Source organism: Eutrigla gurnardus (genome assembly GCF_963514095.1).
Source record: "Eutrigla gurnardus genome assembly, chromosome: 2".
NCBI lineage: Eukaryota > Metazoa > Chordata > Actinopteri > Perciformes > Triglidae > Eutrigla > Eutrigla gurnardus.
This window is the reverse complement of record NC_139916.1, coordinates 20,553,098-20,573,516: the sequence shown is the minus strand read 5'-3', so window position 1 is coordinate 20,573,516 and position 20,419 is coordinate 20,553,098. Positions and strand designations below refer to the sequence as shown.

General features: G+C 42.8%; 1 protein-coding gene across 1 annotated transcript in view; it reads left to right on the top strand.

The window, feature by feature from the left end:
* The first annotated feature begins 6,318 nt into the window (after positions 1-6,318).
* The window catches only part of cacna1da (calcium channel, voltage-dependent, L type, alpha 1D subunit, a), a 59,816-nt gene continuing 45,715 nt past the window's right edge, over positions 6,319-20,419 (top strand). Inside the window, exons 1-3 of the mRNA XM_084039958.1 lie at positions 6,319-6,499; positions 8,267-8,717; positions 9,714-9,819. Coding sequence (XP_083896084.1) covers positions 8,413-8,717; positions 9,714-9,819 — 411 coding nt within the window. The 5' untranslated portion in view covers positions 6,319-6,499; positions 8,267-8,412. The remainder of the gene's footprint in view (positions 6,500-8,266; positions 8,718-9,713; positions 9,820-20,419) is intronic.

Here is a 20,419-nt window from a genome sequence, read left to right as displayed (position 1 = left end):
ATAGCATTTGTTGTGTTATGTATGTCAAGCTGCTACCATGAAAATGAAATCAAACATCTGGAATAATATTTCCTTTCTAAAATCTAAGATGACCTATTTACAGAGTTTGAAATTGTGCAGATAAAAAAGTGACACCAAATATACAGGACACATTCACACTTTCCTGCAATTTAAAACAAAACATTTTCACTAATTTATATTGAGCAAAATTAAATATGAATAAATTAGAATGGCTTTGCACAAACATGCTTGGGAAAAACAACATTTGATGGGATTATCATTATGGAGAGTTGGCCTGCCATCTAGAGGATAATCTGTGATGCTACATTTGACCTGTTTCCGTTGGTCACATGCTGAGTTGAACATGACAGCTGCAGAGAATCAATAGAATATGAGCCAAATGAAAGCATGTTACATTGTTCTGTCTTGGACCTTTTGTTCAAACTATATGTCATATCAGAAAACAAGCCGCATAGAAAGACATGTCAGCTTTCATTTTGAAAATGCGCTCGAGCTATTAAGATATCAGAGTTACCAAGCTTTCTAAAGCAGCAGAGTACACGGATGATGAGAGGAGGAAACTGCTCACAGATTAAGTTGTTTCACACCCATATATGGTGCAGTCCAGAATGTTCCATTGGATAGGGGGGGTATCAAAATAATTATACAATGTTGTTCTTTTTGGGAAGCAGTGAGGAAATCAACGTAACAAGCAAAATTGAATGAAAATAATACACGTGTCCGTCCGATTTCCGGTCACAACAATAATTATATGCGAAGCATAATCCTGCATGTGTCGCATTCGCTGTTTCATTTCTCCATTTTGAACATCCTTATGTTACAGGCCAGCTGTGTTATTAACATTAAAAACCAGGGGGCAATGTCTCCCCATAAATGCAGGATGAAAGCTTCTCTATAGCATGGTTAATATGACATTCCATCCTCTTTATTAGACAATAGTTTAAGTAAAAACAGTAGAGCAGAGATGATTTTTTTAAATTATTAAACTATTTTGAAATTCTTAACACCTGAATCAATAGTCAATAGTCAAATTACAACGAGAAATTGTATTTCAAACCCCACATGGAGTGAGACCAAATGTAAAGGGGTGGGGAACAGTGAGATAGGATGACAACATATCTACATATCAGCTGAGTTTATATGATGGTGACACATGCTCTCTGGGGGGTCATCGCTGCAAATCATTGTTCTCTGCTGCCCCTCACTCATTCCCCCTCTTAAGCCACGTGATCATCTCTGTGGATTGTGCTGCCCTTTGCTTCCTCCTCTCAAGGTTCCTGGTTCCACCGACGTTGTCCTTCTCCCGGTTCCCAGCAACTCCTCTGGGCTCCTCTGGGTCCTGTCAGAAAAGCTTTTCTTCACAGAGCCCCACAGGTGCCAGCCAATGGCAGCCTGGGAAGAAGATGCCACGTGATGGTGTGTAGCCAATGTCAGATGCCAACAACTGCACACTTCCTGGAGGGAAAGTACATTCAGAGAACAGGAATGTTTCTATTTTTAATCTCTCGAGCAGAAAAAGAGGAGCAAAGCAACCACTTTTGAAACAATGCCTTAATATAACGTCAAGCGTGTGTGTGACCATTCCAACACAATGCGGGGCTCAGGGAGACAAAATGTGCTCGCCGTCGTTGGGCTTGAATGAGCAATGGGATCTTAGAAGCTGCACAAATGCAGATACGCAATACATACAGGCCTATACGTGCACATGCACTCAGGCTTGCTTACATGTGCACACACACACACACACACACACACACACACTCACAAATGAGCTCAGGAACATTCTTACACTCATATGCATACAATCTTGCACACACACTTGACACACATGAATCTTGGTACATTGCTTTAATGCCAGTCGCTGCTTCAGGCTTGAGCCTCTTCCTCTCTGCTCTTATCACTCCATTTCCTTAAATCGCTCTGCAGTCACCATGATGACATACTGCTTGCCCTTCTATCTGAGAGCTGTCCGTCACCCAAAGGCCCCGCCCCCCCCCCCCTGACGGTGCATGAGACAAGCGAATGGGACTAATTGAATCATCAACAGAGCATTCAGTCATGTGGCTGTCCACAGCTGGATTGATAGATCGTCCTGGAAGTATAGAGGCATGGAGGCGGTGTCTGTGAATAAGTGAGGGGAAGCAACGTGGACGAGGGGACTATTTGGAGACGAGCGTTTTAAAGATTCAGATGGAGGGTTTGAAATAAGCAGAGACTGGATGAAGAGACGCGAAGAGAGAAAGGAAGGTTCAGAGAGGAGAGGAGAGTGTGCGGGGTTAAGGTTGAGCGTGTGTTGTGGGCTCAGCAGTGAAGTTGACGATACACTGGGAGAACAGTTGCGCTGCAGGGCTTTCAGGCTCCATCACTACTGCTCTCCTTCAAGCAGCTTCACAAACACACTCCTCTCTCTCTCTCTCTCTCTCTCTCTCTCTCTCTCTCTCTCTCACACACACACACACACACACACACACAGCTCTCTCATAAACATGCAAAAGCACTGATTGTTTCAGTGCTTTCGCATCAGCGCCCGCTAACCACATTTTATATGCATGTAAGGCCAGGAAATCAGACAGCATGTTACACGTGCTAATACTCAAACTTCAAATATGCCAAACCCTCATCACCATATGAGTGAAGAAAAATAAAAAAATAAATCAGATACACAGCAAGTGAAGATTAATAGCCAGGTTTGCAGCTTATGAATAAAGAGCTCATATAGATTTATTGCACTCTAATTGAAAATGAGCTGCTGAAAGAAAGGGGGGGGGGGGGGGGGGGGGGGCACAAAGCACATAGAGTAAGTAACAGCTAGTGCATTTATAAGTGATTAAAAACATAACAGCTGTAACTAAAAACCTGCATTTTTATTGAGTTAACCCATCATCTCAGCAGTGCAAGCCAAAGTTCTGCTTCTCCACAGAATTATAGCCTTATGTGCTTATCCACAGATTACAAGATAAAACATCTTCAAAGGGATCTTTAGACAATCTGGCATTACGAAAGCAAAAAAAGTCCCCTGGTTGTTGAATGATTCAGGTTTAAAGTGAATCCGCATATTGGACTTAAGTAAATTTGGGTTGGGAGTGTTTGGTGGTGCAGAGTAGAGAAGCAGATCAAATCGGAGGTGGGGCCGTATCTCTATGCTGAGCCAAATGGTATCCATGGTCCCTGGAGGCCACTGCACCCTCTGCCTATGTCTTTACTCCATTTTCAGTGAAATGAACTGCATTGCGCTTTCCTACTGTGGACTAAAGACTGGGTGTGTTTGAAGAGAGGTGCAGGCTTTAAACACACACTCACAAATAACACACACGCAGATTTGTGTGCATCGACTATTCCAGGTGAATGAGCACAGAAACTATTATTTTCACCATCCTCAGTACCATACGGCCATCTTTGTAGGGAAATCATATCATCAGTACAGAGGAAACCAGGTCAAGAACAACAGGAGAAAAGAAGCGAGGGAGAGAAAAAGAGAAGAAATTTCTCGAGGGTGAGGTTGGGGGAAAAAAGCATAGCCTACTGATTGTACAAAGTACTGCTAATAGGTTACTATTTCTAAATCAGGGTAAAGTGATGCCTCCTTAAATGGCCTAGATGGAAGGCTGTCAACACATTTTGGATATGCTTTGCTTCATTGTCAGGAGTTATGGGGAGATTTGTGCACTAAATATAAAGCTACAGCAAGCAGGCTGTTAGCTTAGCTTAGCATAAAGACTGGAGGAAAATGGAAACCGCTAGCCTTGATACCTGCAAAGCGGAAACATAATGCCTACCAGTGCCTCTAAATCTCACCAGATATGATTATGATACAAAATCTAATCAGTAAAATCTGTACAAAAAAAGTTGTGGTCTTAGTTGTGGTCACTTTATACAGCCATAAGCTTAAATTTTGTCCTCTGCAATCAAAAGTTTTGTTTGAGGGCAAATCAGTGCTGCTAATGCTAGACCAAAGACTCTGGATGAATGCTGTATAATTGATTTTTCAAAAACAATGCCAAAACAGTGAATACATTTAAATTTAGTCTTACAGTTACCTGAGAAAAAATTCAAATGGCCAATTTAAAATTCGGCCCAATATGCCGACAACCTCTCAAACTCTCTGCTTGACTTTGTTAGTGTACATCTGCATGTGAGGTTCGGAGGTTGTGATATGGTTTGCAAGTTTTGGTCTGAAACTGAATCATTCCAAAGGGATATTCACTCTAAAATACTCTGTTACTCTCATAAGCTGAAATGTAATATTTTATTTATGTTCGACTTCTTCATTTTCATACCCAGTAGCATATAAACTGATGCTTACACTACTGCAGCAATCTCACAAGTGTCACCTCTTATGATTCTCAGATTATTCAAATAGTTGCAGAGATACACTCTATTTGTTTTGGGCACGTCATTTTTGAGCAGGGGACCTGAGCCAGAGGGTTCAAGTTAACATCAAAGGATCAAATGAAAGAGGGAATAATAAATAAACAGGGAATTTATTTTCATTTAATAAAACAAATAATCACATACTGATCACTGAATCATGTTTGAATTGTTTCTCTAAATACATGTCTACAGAGTGGACAAAATAACAGCTTTACCTCACAACAGAATGTATACGGTAATTACAACTTTGGGCAAACTGATTAGATTTGGTTTTGTCTGTAGATGTTGACTAAAATCAAATGACACTGGTGAGGGGGCCAATTATGATCACTGCTCCTCTCTGCCATTTGACGCTCTACAATTACCAACACCACACACACACACACACACACACCACACACACACACACACACACACACACACACACACACACACACACACACACACACACACACACACACACACACACACCACCTCATCTATAGGTGAATAATTCAAGACGATAGGAGAAACCATTATCCTGGGCAGACAGGTAAGTTGATACGATGAGCTTCGTCCCTGCCTCCTCACCCACTCGTTCCCCACCTCTCACCAAACACAGCTGCCGTTCCCTCCCGAGCAGCCCACTGGGGAGGAAGATGAGTGTTTTCTGCTCGTTGGTCAGCTGGGACATGTAGGTGAAGCAGGGTCCTTGGTTCAACTCTTCTACTCTGGCAGGTATGTTTTCTGCTGTGGTCACAGCCATCTTAAGCAAATTGCAACTGAAAGGTTTCATGGCATCAGGGTCTGATTTTACGCTTTGGGGGCATTAATAGAGGCAGAAAAGGATATACTTCTTGGGTAAAACTACAGTTAAATCCCTTTTTTTCCGACTGTTATGTGACACTACGAAGTCAGTCGTGCCAAACACAGGCTGTTTCATAAGTGTAACTAAAGAGACTTGATACCAACGTGAAAAATGGCTGAAAATATAATTTTTATAGGGTCTTCTCTGGGTCAAAGCTATCATTTGGTCATTAGTTTTTCATAAGGGTGGGATTAACATGTACCTGCATGCATGACAGATGTACAAGTGCCTTGACATGCTGTTTGCATTTTTCAGACTGCCTTTTATGAATCAGCATTTTTTGTTACAACAATTTGAACAGCATTGTCTTAATGCAAGTTACGTAAAGGGACAGTTTTGTGCACAACTGAATTATTATACATAAAGTACTGCTGTAATGGGAGAGAGGTGTGTGTGTGTGTGTGTGTGTGTGTGTGTGTGTGTGTGTGTGTGTGTGTGTGTGTGTGTGTGTTACAACTAGATTAGGCAATGTGGTGTTGACTTACTTGCTCATCAGGGACACATGTATGGAAGGCAAATGGGAAATATTTACGTTCAACAACATTTGGGTTGCCAAGAAATCGATGATTTATTATTTATTACCGGTAACTTACTAACATTTGCAACTGCAGATTTCATTATTAAGGCCCTTTATTAATTTAGTCTTAACCACTAGAAAGTGGGGAAAACCTTGACAATTTTACAATTTTTTTTTCACAACTTGGCATGACCAAAAAATTAGTTAATGGCTCATAATTGATCTAAATGTACCATAACAATGCAAAAAAAGGTGCCTTATTCACAAGTGCACCCATGTGTGTTTAGTAAGATTGAGTTGCTGTGTTTGACCACCACGGTTGTCACAGTGACCTTCACGTGATCAACGGGTGCTGCATGTGACACCCGGTTTGAAAAGGAGTCACCTTTTGTCGAAGAGCAGATAACATTGCGCACGTGCCGCGGCACCTCCACGTAAGCAGTGTTGTGCGGGAGCGTCGAGGGGGATCGAGCTCGCTCTCCGTTGTAGACTCTTGACGATAAGTAGGCAGCGGACGAGGATGCTCCGTTGTCTGGTGCGCACTCTCCCGTCTCCAGCTCTCCCTCCGCGAGAACCATGGAAAGAGCTTAATTAATGCACGCGCTCTACGTGTCCCTCCTGCTCCCGGAGCCCATGAATTTCAAGCCGACGTTCGGGACCGGACCTCGAAACACTGCACCCGTGTCACCGAGCGGACAGGACCGCCGCTGAGTCATAAAGTCTCCAGACCAAAAAAAAAGAAGGTACGGTGCGATGCCTGCTCCACAAAACCGGAGTTAGCCTCTTAGCATGGCTGCGTTTTCCCTGCATGCAGGCATCGATGATGCTTTTGTCGTTACTGTCAGAAGAGACAGGAGTTATTATTAAATGGCCACTTTCCTCTCGACGCCGTCATGTTGTGTGGCTTCAGAGGAGGAGACAGACATTTGAATACATTTTAATAAGTGGGTGGCCAGGGCTGGTACACCTTTTCCTCCGAGGTGGGCTCCGGTCATGTGGACCGTCCACTATATTAGCCCCGAGTAGAGCACCGCTGGTTGAGGTTTGTTGTATTAACGTTGCCAGCTTTTTCTGCTGAGCAGCGAGGACCATCTGACGGATGTGCGTTGCTCAATTTTCACAACCAGCGCTCGGAGTCAGCCTGTCATTTCACATTGAGTTTTTTTTTTTTTTTTGAGGGGGGGTCACCATATCCCACCTTGGTGGCGTCCAAGGAGAAATACGAGGACGCTTGTTGGGGGTGATTTTGTCGTGGACGTGGCATTGTTTCATTTCCATCACGGGGTGCACAGTCGACGTTGCCCGATGCAGCAGTGATATGAATATCCCCCCCCCCGAACGTTTATATTCGCATTGTTCACGTATTGAGCTCGCACTAGCCTCGGCTACACGGAGGCAGCGACGTAGCACAAAGGATGCGTGGAGCTGGCAGCCCCAATTCTCCACAAAATGTGCAGTGTTACATCACAGCGACGCTCACACACGCGTTTCCTGCGCGATATGAAGATGAATTCTTTCTTGGAGCATCACTGCAATGTGACCTTTTCTGCTTCTTCCTCTGCGGGGCCTGCTCAGCAGTTCAAGGACTTACACAACTGATGTGACCAAGTGATGCCTGAGAGTGGCAGCTCTAAATGTACAGCTTCATTTGTGTGTGTTTGAGTGTGTGTGCTTTGAGATCTACATGTCATGTTTTCATACCCCCCCCCCCCCCCCCCCCCCATATGTTCAGGTTCAGGGGAAATTTTGGATTGTTTATTGGATGTTCATATTTTGACATTTGTGTGTGTGTGTGTGTGTGTGTGTGTGTGTGTGTGTGTGTGTGTGTGTGTGTGTGTGTGTGTGTGTGGTCATAACATCAATGTCTAGGCTGAAGTCAAAAGTGCTCACATGTTCTCAAAGAATAATTTTAGGCCAGTGAGATGTGCTGTATATAACAGTCTGAATGATCCCACTGAGCTCCCCTTGGCCTCTGAGACCTCTTTGAGGACCTGCTGTACTGTTTATCTGCCCAGCAAGGCTAGCTTTATTCATAACGCATGTTTCATACACAGCTTAACATGGATTTTAAGGAGACAAAAAGAAAAACAGCAAGAGGAGTAAGGAGGGAAAGGAAAAATAGAGAAAAAAAGTATAATTATAATTATACCAATAATAGTAACAGTAGTAATAACTGTAATTCACTTAAAGGTTACAGGAAGACTCACATATTACTCAGTTGCAAACAAAGCATTGCAACCCACTGAACACTACTTATAACATCTTAGTCATCATCAAGAAGCCTATTTAAACAAATAGACTGACGTTGACCTGAGAAGGCCATTCATAGCTAGCATTCATAGCTAGACGGCAGAAGAAAAACCTGAGAGTCTATTCTATTGCATGCAAGTCAGTGTAGTGTTGTAATGTGCTTTGCTCTTAAAAGCAATGTCAATTGTCAATTTCATTGTTGTAAAAAGTGTCAAATGTATTCACGCCACATTCACTTCTCACACTTTTTTCATTCTCAGAGGCAAATTATGCCAGCAGCACCAGAGTCCCTCCCCCTGGTGACGAGCCAGCTCATTGGTCAGACAACTCTGTCCTTCTCTAGCCACCCCATCTACACTGGCAGATCCATGCTGCTGGATGCTCCTCACAGAGCCACGCCCACACCATGAGCGCCAACGGGCCTGCCCCAGACGCCGCCCCCGCGGCGGCCCCAGAGGCCCCTCCCGCCTCAACCCCTGCCCCTGCCCCTGCTGCGGCCCCAGCCCCTGCAGCACCACCTGCACCTCCTGCCCTTCCTGCCCCAGCGTCCTCTACCATCCCGGTAGGTGCGTTGGCACAGAAGAAGCGGCAGCAGTATGCCAAAAGCAAGAAACAGGGCAGTAACGCCAACAGCAGGCCACCAAGGGCTCTGTTCTGCCTCAACCTCAACAACCCCATACGCAGGGCCTGCATCAGCCTGGTGGAGTGGAAGTATCCTTTGATGTGGCGCTGGGTGCATGTCTGAGTGGAACTGACCAAAGATCATTTACCTGATCACCGATATGATTCATCAAATAGATTAGAAATCCAATTGGCAATCATTTTAATAATCAATTCATCATTTGAGGGATTTAATATGACAATGTATCTAATTTCTTCTCCTCTAATTTTTGTTTCATTGTAGGATGGATATCTTTGGGTTTAGGATTGGTAGTTGGACAAAACAAGACACTGTTATAGGCATTTTTCATTATTTTCTGACCTTTAACAGACCAAATGATTAATGGATTAGATTAAATAATTGCCACATTAATTGATAATGAAAATGATCATTAGTTGCTGAACTACTTGTTCGCAGCTCCAGTGTGTATACCTGTTGTTGGCTCTTAGCTGTGGTAATTATTCATGAGGGCCACATCAGGTGATTCCATGTAGTGCATTTTAAAGTAATCAGACTAAGGCTACTTAAAGGCAACTAAAGAAAGACGAGAAAGCCCTATTTTGTCTTGGCTTACACATTGCCTGCCTGTTTCTTTGGGAAATATGACTGTGGCCTTGTCAGCGGTAACACATACTTCTCCATGGAGCAACAGTGCAATAGGGTGTTACGTGTCAGAAGAGTGAAGAATTTAAGATGTTTTATAAATTATATAAAGTAATACTACACTTACTATCTTGCTGTTAATATAATGTGAATTGTAGTTGGTTGATGGGGTGAAAAGATCTACTCCTGATATTGTGCATCAGTTCAACATTTAATTGGTTTACATATTACTCACAGGACATTCTCTTTAAACCATTAATTCATTTTAGAATGGCTCTAGTTTTTGTTTCTATTAGTTCTGGTGTTTCTGGTGAAGTAATTAAGAGAAGAGGCAATGATAACATTCAAGCTTTAATGTCACAGTCGGGGGTTTGAAACAAAATTTGTTCTTATTGTTTTGTTACATCATTTTCTTACATGTTTTCCTTAACTGTGTTTCTCAGGCCATTTGATATATTTATATTAATTGCTATTTTTGCCAACTGTATGGCCTTAGCTGTCTATGTCCCCTTCCCGGCAGATGATTCCAACTCCACAAACCATGACCTGGTGAGTAGTCTGTTTAAGTCACTATCATCCATGTTCATTTCGTGCCTGTATCAGCGCTACTTAAAGGCAGAGACAGACTGGTGTTGCTGTGCATGGTTTTTATATGGACTCTCTGACTTCACATTGTCAACGCCTCGACGTCTGGCTTTGTGTGTTAAGTTTAAGTTAAAGAATGGAAGAGAATCTTTTCTAGCGCCTGTTGTTCTGTTCTCGCTTGGTTCAATAGTTACAAGATACATTACAAAACGCATTGTTACTTCATAATCCTCTTTCAGTTGACAAAGTTCAATCGTATCGCCCCTTTGAGATGAAGATATTGTCCGAGAATTTGCAGTAACAGATTGTATCTTCCGTATATTGCTTTATCATGCAGATTTGAAGTATTTGTTGTGCCTACACAGAGAAACACTGACGACTATCTTCACCGGTGCTTTATCATGTCATAGTTTCCCTGTACAGAGGTTTTTATTCAGCTTTCTATTTTTAGCATTTATCGTCATTGCACCACTCTGTGCACCTTGTGCATTTATGTCTGTGTGATGAATTATGGGTGATGTAGTGTTGTAAGCATTGTTCCACAGCTGAGGATGAGTGCACTCTCCAAAAGCCAGACAAACACACAGAATGTGGTCCTCCTTATGAGCAGAGTTCAGCAGTGGCGTTCAATGATTTAAGAGCCGCTCATACAGTGTGTCTGCAGACATTTGAATGAAAGTCTTGAAAGCTTCGTCTGAGAGCAGGAACATGTTGGAGAAAGGGTACCATCCCACTGTAAAAGAGCGATGGGACTGTTTCTCTATCTGCTACGCTGCCGAACCTGCTGTGCAAGATAAGCTCCAGCTTTGGTTAAAAGTGTGTCTGGTCCACTTTAGGGAACTAAGATGTACTGCTTCTCAGGTAGACCTCCTGAAGGGCGACCTCAGGGTGTTTGTTTACCCAGCGGTGGTGCATCAGGAGAAAGTGGGCCATCTGGGACATTACAGTGTCTGATGCTGTATTATGTACAGCGTGTTGTCAGTGTTAGTTTGGGGGTGAACTTTGAAAGAGTTGATGGATTCCAGCACCAGTATTTTAAAGACTGTTCTAATAGATGTCTAATAGAAAAGTTTGATGGAGTAGTCACCCAAACACCAGCTCTCTTTTTCCCTGTTTACGGATGCAACAGTCCGACCTGTTAGATTGGTTCATCAGGTACCGGCCAGACATTAATATAGTGTTTTTTGTCCATTTGTGGGGAGCTAGTCTTGATGCATAAATTCACTCAATAAATATCTTAATTTGTGGTTGTTACTGTGGTTGGCCTAAGGGGGACTAAGATCATATTGGGTCTGTACTTATTATTGTGTCAGAATCTGTATCAGGAGAGAAAGAAGTACTGGTACATCTCTTTATTTGATTGAGAGCAATGTTTATTTCTTCTAGCTTTATGCAGTAGTACAAAAAAATGTTGCACCAAATAAATATTTTACAACAGAGCACAAATATGAGGTTTAATCGAGCGTTAAAAGAAGCTACTTTCAGCTGAACCGCAGCTCCATTGAGCTAAATAACTCTGAGGGACACACGCCACTCATTCATGTGTGTCCAAGCCTCAGACTGATAACAGACCATGTGTACAGTGTTGACAGGGGCTCATTTCACACCGGTAACCTTTTGGATAGCTTCTAAACCTCAGGTCTGTGAACAGAATTGCAATGCAACCATTATGGAGCCTGACTGCAACCTTAATACATCTAAATACATCTATGACATGTTTTAATGACACTTTCATCGTGTCTGAACCTGTTAGGGCATCGCTGTATAATATTTGGCCCTGTATTCTAATGGACCTTGTATAAGTCTCCTTTAAATAGGAGTGTGTTTGGAATTGCGATACTGACTAATAGCTGGGTCTGGTATCTTTGACACTAAGCTGATCTGGAATCAGATACCATTATTTTAAGAAATAACAATTCAGTGTATATCTATTTATTTCTTTCAAAGTCATGAAAGCAATGTTTAAACCCGATGCTGCCTCACATAAAAGAATAATCCCAGTCACTTCCATACAGTGAGGAATACAGTTTATTAATGAAACCCTGGTATCAGATCGCTGCTCTATGAAGCCCAGGTATTGTATCTGTATCGCGACTGAAAAGAACAGAGCATCCCGAGAGGGCATACGTTGATGATAAGATATCAAATTATTTACCACTTAATTTTCATTCAGTAAAGCCACGACATCACTCAACTGCCTCATATGGATTCTTCTCTAACTGCACTGTACAGCATGTGTTTTTGCTGATCCTTGTTGGTCTGTGGCCATGTTGTTTTAATTCTGCATTGTCAACATTAAATCAGATACCAGAGGGAGAATAATGCAATCTTTCCCTTTCCAGCAGAGGTTGAACAATAGAATAGTTTGTAGGGCAGGTGTGCCAGCTTGGCCTCAGTTGTTTTACAGATCTCACGCTGTAGTCACAGGAGGAGCACTAGAGGCAAAAGTGCTGAGCTGTTTGCTGTAGCAGCCAGCAGGTAAGGCTGTTGTAGAGGGTGCCATTCACACCACTCCGCTCCGCAGCCTCACAGGTGGACTGAGGACTGATATGAAACCCGAGGTGGGGGTGCTGAAAGGCCCGATGTGTAAAGCAAGGATCAAATGATATAGGCTGCTGAATTAAGCAGGGTTTTACTTGGTGATACGTTCAAAAGTGGTGCAGCTTTCAACATAGAGAGACGGTGAAACCTTGCAATGCAGACAAGCCAACTTCTAAGCTTGTGGATGTGTAGACAGTTTACTTAATGGATCCTAGGTTTAACTCCAAAAAGATCAAAACACTGGAGACTGTTCGTGTGCTGGTGTTACACTGTCCACACTGTTCCTAGATGCTGCAGAGCTGCTTTGGGTTAGAACAGTGCAATGCTGCAAAGTCACAGAGGCCTTAATAGCACGAGTCTGCCGGTCTTGTTAGTAAGGCTTGGTTAAATGCAGCAGCTCATTATAAATAGAAAGCAATTTCCTCCTCAGGCAGCACATAGGGCAAAGGATTGGGGTCCTGCAACCACCAGGAGGCACAAGTGAGTAACAGGACGTAGCGAGCACACACACGTGCACAAAGACGCCAAACCCTGTCAGGATATCTGTCTTTTTTTCATTCTTCTGCTTCACTCTCTCCTCTATTGTTCCTCTTTAGTTCAGTCATTTCACTGCAATAGTAAGACACACGTCCTGCGCCCAGCGTGGCTCTCTCTCCTCAGCACCCACCTTGTCTAGGGGACGGACAAATAGTCTCCAACCCTCCTGCCTTTGCTTTAAGGTCATTTCTGACTTATCTGTGGCTCAACACCCCGGGCTGCTCTGGCTGAAGGTAGCTGAGCAAAACAATGACCTTTTCATGGCGAATATGATTCATCCATCTCATCGTAAGGCAACACACAGCGAATCGCGTATGGTATCATGTAGTGTTTGCCCCTTACCGCTGTTGTTGCATAACTCTGGAGCCGCACAGCGATTTGTCTTACCAGGGACAAAAAGGACACTAACATGTAAAGACTGAAACGTCCCTGGTTTTAGTGAGTAACCTATTTAATATCTGAATCCTTGGTTGTTCTGAAAAAATAATTTCCTTTTATGTTGACATTTGGTGTCACGATAAGCTCAAGTGGTCGACAGAGGAAGTCCCCTGTCCCCGCTGTTTATGATGAACAAGTGCAGCTTGTTATGACACTTACATGCTTGTCAACTAATGTAATGTAATGCTACTTTGTTTTCTAACATAACACAACCAGACAGCACAGCTTTCCTAACGCCATCTTTAATTGAGATTGCAGACTTTGTACAAATATATAATCTTGTTACATGACATTCTCACAAATTGCACAAAAGGCTGTGTGAGTGACTATGAATCGATTGAACAAACATGGGACAAACATAGTTTAGTAAGTAAGTCTTGATTCCTTTTTGAATTAAGAAGTCACGCACAAGAACCAGTTTTATCGTCAAGATTCACACACAGGGTGTGCAGCCTGAGCTCATAGTCTAACATCTCTGCTTTGTCACGCCCCTCGAGAGTGCAGCATCCGTGGGCGGGCATTTTATTTTCGTTGATCAGGCTGATTATACAGTTCTAAACCCATCTTCCATATCTATACATAGCAAATATGAGTGTGATTTCTTTGAAGTCATGGAGAGTTAATATAGGTCAGTGGAAGTGCAGACTACCTGGACTGCAGCCTAGAAATTGGAACACAGATATTTTTTTGGGTTGCCACCAAGATGTGGACGTGATCTTACAATGTTATCACCATGAAACAATATAATGTTCTGATTCATGGCTTTGTTCGCACTAGAGTCAGTCCCTTTCTTCATTCTCTCTCTAGCTGACTCGAGTGGAATGACACAATATGCTTTTTTATTGGCAAATGTGGTCCCCATCTTTAGATTTCCATTTTTTATAAATGATACAGCACAATTTTATACTTTATAGCTAATTATTCTGCAGACCCTCTGAGCACAGGGTTTCATGCCAGACCCCACTTTGACAACCACCGATGTGTTTTGTATCCGACTCTGACTGTTATAGACATGAAATGTACATTCCTGCCACACACTACAAAATGAGCAACAAAGAAGTAATTTCTGTAAATACATAGCAACTACCATCAGTGTCAAATGTGTGAACTGTGTTATGTGTGTACTATCCTCCATCTAAACTTCTATAATAATCGATTTAATGATGCAGGTTAGAATTGTGTAAAAGTAGACACTGCACTACACTAAATTATAGTAAACCTTCCAGAATTTCACAAGAACAACATGCCTCTATATAACAGTAACTTGATGCCATAACTGACTGACTGTCATTTACTGTAAAATGTAGTCATTTGCTGTGAAAGTAATGCACCCAGTAGCCAGTGATTTATTGTAAATGTACTGTCAGATATTTTCCAGTGTACAATATATTTCACTGCAATAATTCTGCTCAGGTTCCACCTCTTCCATCTCATTTGTATTAAAGTGCCTTTCCTTACTTGCCAGTTTTATAGGCACTCGTAGACAAAAGGTCACAATAGTTGTAGTGCTATTAAGGCTTTGTAGATATTGTAGATTTATGTTATGGCAGACAAATGGATGAAGCAGTTGGTGTGTGTGTGCGTGTGTGTGTGTGTGTGTGTGTGTGTGTGTGTGTGTAATGACTGGCACAAGCAGCAACGTCTGGACCGTGGACCCCCATAGAGATGATGACAGAAGTATGTGTTTAGTCACTTAACATAACTGCTCATTTGTGGCTCACACTAGCGCTGCCCCTGCTTGTTATCTTGAACGTATTTCTGCGTGTGTGAGAGACAGTGAAGAGAGTCAGAGCTGCGTTCGTTTCGTGTGAATACAACGTGGAAGTGCAGCAGATGAGCATGTGTGCGTCAAACAGGCCTTTGAAAAGTGGAGCGACTGATGATTTATGAATTGCGTTTTATCAGGGTCTGTAAATAATACATGATTGATTATAATGCAATGAACAACAAATACATTGTGTAGTTAACTATTAAGCGATTCTCATATTTTTTTCTTTAGTCTAAAATGCTCTCAATGTTTATTATATATAATATTTGCCGTTATCCATACAAAAAACCTACAATAGATTGTATTATAAAGAGTTTTATTATATATTATTATTATTATTATTATTATATAAAATAAAACAGTATACAGTAGATTGGTAAATTGTATTTACCAATCTAACTTAATGGATCCAGTAAGTTAGTAAAACTAGCTTTCTGTAAATGTATTGCTACGATCCAGAAATAGCAAGACTGGACTGAACGGACTGAAGATGAAGCAGCAGACAGAATTCAAAGATTTAGAAACTTACACACCGAATAAAGCAGTAGGTCCTGAAATATGTTCAAATCAAGCAGTAAAAACCCACAATGGTAGAGGTTTTTGTGTCCTCAAAGTAATGTGATATGTCACTGCAAATTGCTGTCCCATTCATATGTATACCATTTCAAGCCTTTGCAGCCTCTCACACTCAACCATTTACCTGGTGATGTCGTTTCAAGTCCCTGAGGGTTCAGGGCTGAACGCCTTATAGTGCTGCAGATTACTGAAACAATCTTTCACTTTGTGATACAAGCATCACACAAATGTTCTGCTGGACCTACTTTTTGCTTGTTAGCCATGCAAAATAAAAAAATAAAAAAAAACTTTTAGTGGCACGATTTAATTTGTCATGACAAAATATATACATTTTGATAACTAGATCATTTAAATATGTCCAGCCATTCAAGTTCTACACTGGAAAAAGAAGGCCCTAGGCATTTTGCATTTTAATAGGCTCATAATGAGAATTGTTGCTGTGCTTCTTTCCTGTTTTGTTTATTTGTCATGGTTTTAAGTGAAGAACAGTTCAAGCAGCCGCTCACAGTAGAGTACCATAATATAATTATCATTATCAACATCACTACAAGTTTATATTTTATTTGTTATTTATCATCTAAGTACATTTTTTAAATCTGTGTTAATTTAAAGTCTGAACAACGCAACAACCCCAAATAACTTTATTATTTATGAGAAAGATGTCTCTTGTCTTGATCGTGTAGAATCTGCTATTTCCCCTATTAACTTTTATTATGGATATCATTAAAGTCAGAGAGATTAAAGTCAGTCTGTCACAAAGAAACATGTTTTAGATAATTTATCACTGAAAGCTTTATCGTAGGCAGCTGGACGTGCTTCAGGTTTTTGAAGATGTCTCGCCTCATTCAAGAGGCTTCTTCAGTTCTTCATCATTTATTGTCATTTCTATTCAGTCACATGAGAGTGATAATTCCTAAGCATCAGGTTAGATATATGTTACATACAAACATTTGTACTAATGAATAACTGCCAGAGACTTGGGATGCTCCCATGTTCCTTCCTGGTGTCTATATTTGTGTTCCTCATGGCGTACTGGTTTGTTGTTTGAGTTCAGTCCCTTTGGTGTTTTTTTTTTCTTTTTATTTCTCAGCCTCCTCCCTCAGTTTGATTTCTGGTCAGTTTTGCCTTTTTTTGTAGGGTTTTTAAAGTTTGCCTTTTGTGTGATTTTAACTGCCTACTTCCTTTTCTGCATTTGGGTCCTCTGTATTCCGCATCCCTGACACATACAACATACTGCTGATGTGAAATGGACCAAATGTCTATTTGTGTTCTACCACTTGGTTCAATTAAACTAGAATGGTTCCATTAACATATTTATTTGTATTTGTACTTGGATGACTTTCCCAATGTGTGCGTATGTGTGTGTGTGTGTGTGTGTGTGTGTGTGTGTGTGTGTGTGTGAGGGAGACTGAAGGCGACAGAGTGAGAGAGATGATTTTAACATGCGAGTCCTGATAACCGAGGATGACACCAAATCATAGTGGGAAGAGTTGTTAAAGAGACAATGAAGAGAGGTCACTCACAAACCCCGACAGAGCGGTGGAGTCTTCTTCCATCCGTCCGTCCCTCCATCCGTCCATCCATCCGTCCGTCCGTCTGTCCATCCATCCATCCATCCATCCATCCATCCATCCATCCATCATATTACATATCTTGATTACTTATACAAGGGTTGGATCATGGTGGCAGTAAGCTAAGCAGGGCCTCCTGGGGGAACCCCAGGTGCTCCCAGGCCAGCCAGGATATATGGCTCATAGCAACAGCCCCGGTACCCCGTATTCCCTCAGTAACCCCCAGAAGATAGCCCCATATGAAGACTGGTTGAGCAAATGACCCTTCAAGCAACCCTGCCTGGGTAAAGAGTTGGTCCACTGTTCCACAGCCTGGATGGAATCCGCATTGTTCCACTTGAATCCCAGAATCGACAACCGGCCGGAGCCTCCTTTCCTGCACCCTGGAGTAAACTTTCTCAGGGAGGCTGAGCAGTGTGATTCCTCGGTAATTCGAGCACATCTTCCGATCCCCTTTTTTAAAAATGAGGACCACCTCCCTGGTCTGCCACTCCACAGGCACTGAACCTGCTCTCCATGCGACATTAAAGAGACTTGTCAGCCATGACAGCCCCACAATGTCCAGAGCTTTTAGCATCTCAGGGTGAATCTCATCCACCCCCGGTGCCTTGCCACTAGGCAGCTTTACCTCAGTGACCTCTGCGAGGGAAATGGGTGAGCCCCCCGAGTCTTCAGGCTCCTGGGTTCAGGTGATCCTTAAAGTGTTCCTTCCACCGCCTGACGGGTCAGCAGATCTCCCCCAGGCCCCACACAGCCTGGGTAAATCCCCGCTTCCCCTTCCTGAGCCGCTGGATGGTTTGATAGAACTTCTTTGAGGCAAACCGAAAGTCCTTCTCCATGGCCTTCCCAAATTCCTCCCACACCCGACCGTTTCTGCCTCAACGACCACTGAAGCTGCAGTCCTTTTGGCCCTCCGGTACCAGTGTGTTGCTTCCAGAGACCCCTGGGCTAACCAAGCCTGAAAGGCATCCATTTTCAGCCTGACGGCTTCTTTCACTGCTGGTGTCCACCAGGGGGTTCTGAGATTGCCGCTTCTGGCCACAGCACCTTGTGACCGCATCAACAATGGAGGCTTTGAACACGGACTCAGGCTCTATGTCCCCAACCTTCCCCGGAATGCTTGAAAACAGGTGTGAGCTGAAGACCTCCACCAGGGCATCCACCAGACGTTCCCACTTCACCCTAATGACCCGTTTACCAGGTCTGTCCGGCATCTTCCCCCTCCATCTGACCCAACTCACCACCAGGCAGTGATCGGTGGACAGCTCTGCTCCTCTCTTCACCCAAGTGTCCAAAACATATGGCCGCAGATCTGCCGATACGACTGCAAAGTTGATCATGAATCTTTGGACTAGGGTGCTCGGATACCAGGTAAACTTATGAGCAACCTTATGTTCAAACATGGTGTTCGTTATTAAAAGTCCATGACTACATTGCACCTGACCTTGATATCTTTCCTTGCGGGCCGGCCACCGGACACTCGCTGATGAGCTCCCCTCCTAGGTCTTGCTCCAGGAGGGGGCCCTGGTTTCCCCGATCTGGGTGAGGTACTCTTATCCAAGGGTTGCTGCATCATTATCAGGGTTTTGAATTGATCTTTGTCTGGCCCCTCCCCTGATGACCAATTTGCCTTGGGTGACCCTACCAGGAGCTTTTGCCCTGGACAACATAGCTCCCAGGATCACAGGGGCACACAAACTCCACCACGTTAAGGTGTTGATTCACAGAGGAGACCGTTTTCTTCCCTTTCCTAATCTTGTCATACAATTTTGTAAATTCACATCAAAAATAATGAACCACAAAGAAAGGTGTGTTTGTTCATATTCGTAAGAGAGGTAGAGTGTGTGGATTTGACTGAAATGAGAATACATGAGAATGCTTTATTCCCTGTGAGTTGATGCAGCATTCACGGCTTGCCTCTTACTCTACACAGTCACATGTACACTGATACAATTAAACAGAGATTGAATCCTTTTGGCTGACAGACACAGGTCGCTCTGCACACATTGTATGCTTTAGCATACTGTAATTGTACACTGCACTGGGCAATAAGTGTGTAAAGCCAAACAGGTCTCTGACAGCTGCAGCATTCTACAAACTGAGAAAACATCTTTATTGAATGACTACATCGCTGTTCAATTATGTATCGATCGTGTAACTTTATGGCAAAATTGAACAATACATCACTGAGCTTATGCAACAAAATGAGACATGTGCTATTGGTAGTGTGGGTATACTCTAGGTGAATGTTTTCCTTGGCAGAGTGACATCCACATCCTCATACAACTCCTTCCCACCCCCGCAGTATTTCACATACACACACAATTTGTGTGTACACCATACACGTAATACACATTTATATACTGTGGTGTGTATACAAACACATTGGTCCAGCTATAAAGTATAGAGCTAAAGAGAGCGTTGCATACGAACAGATGTGACAGATAGATTATGTAAACAGGACGAGCTGTTAATGTAACAGGTCTTATTAAAAGATTACACTTATGTACAGGCATGCGTACTCCTACAGGAGTAGGCGGTGAAGAAGCACTAAATGCTGGCTGCCCTCGCCCTCCTCCCCTGGTTTGGCCGGATGGAACTGACTGATCTATACAGACAGGGGAAGGAAAGCCAGAGATGGAGAGCGCATGGGGGAGGGAGTCCTATGGAATAGATGTCTGCTCATTGTGAGCAGGATCTGATCCGAAACGATAGAACTTTTGCGTGACACTTAGGAGAGGTCTGCTCTCTGACCATCCCATGGCTGATAGCTGCAGGGTTTACAGTCATGCGTCGGCTGCTGTGTCATCTCGCCACACTGTTTGGTTGTATGCACTGGCTGCGTGTACTCTCCACTGTGCTACGGTTTGCGTTGACATTGGTATTATGGCTTGTCGTTTGTTGTGTTTGCTCTGTTTGTAAGCTCTCTGGTCGCACACGGATATCAAACATGCATGATGTCACTCTGACTCATGTGACTTTGGGCTCACCACTGCACGCTCAGATGTGGCTTTTCATGCACGCATATATAGTAACGCTCAGGTGGTCATGCAATCAAAAATACATGAAAAAGTGTATTTGTTTGAGAATTAACATAATAGAGCTGCAGAGACGAGTCAATAAATCAATCATT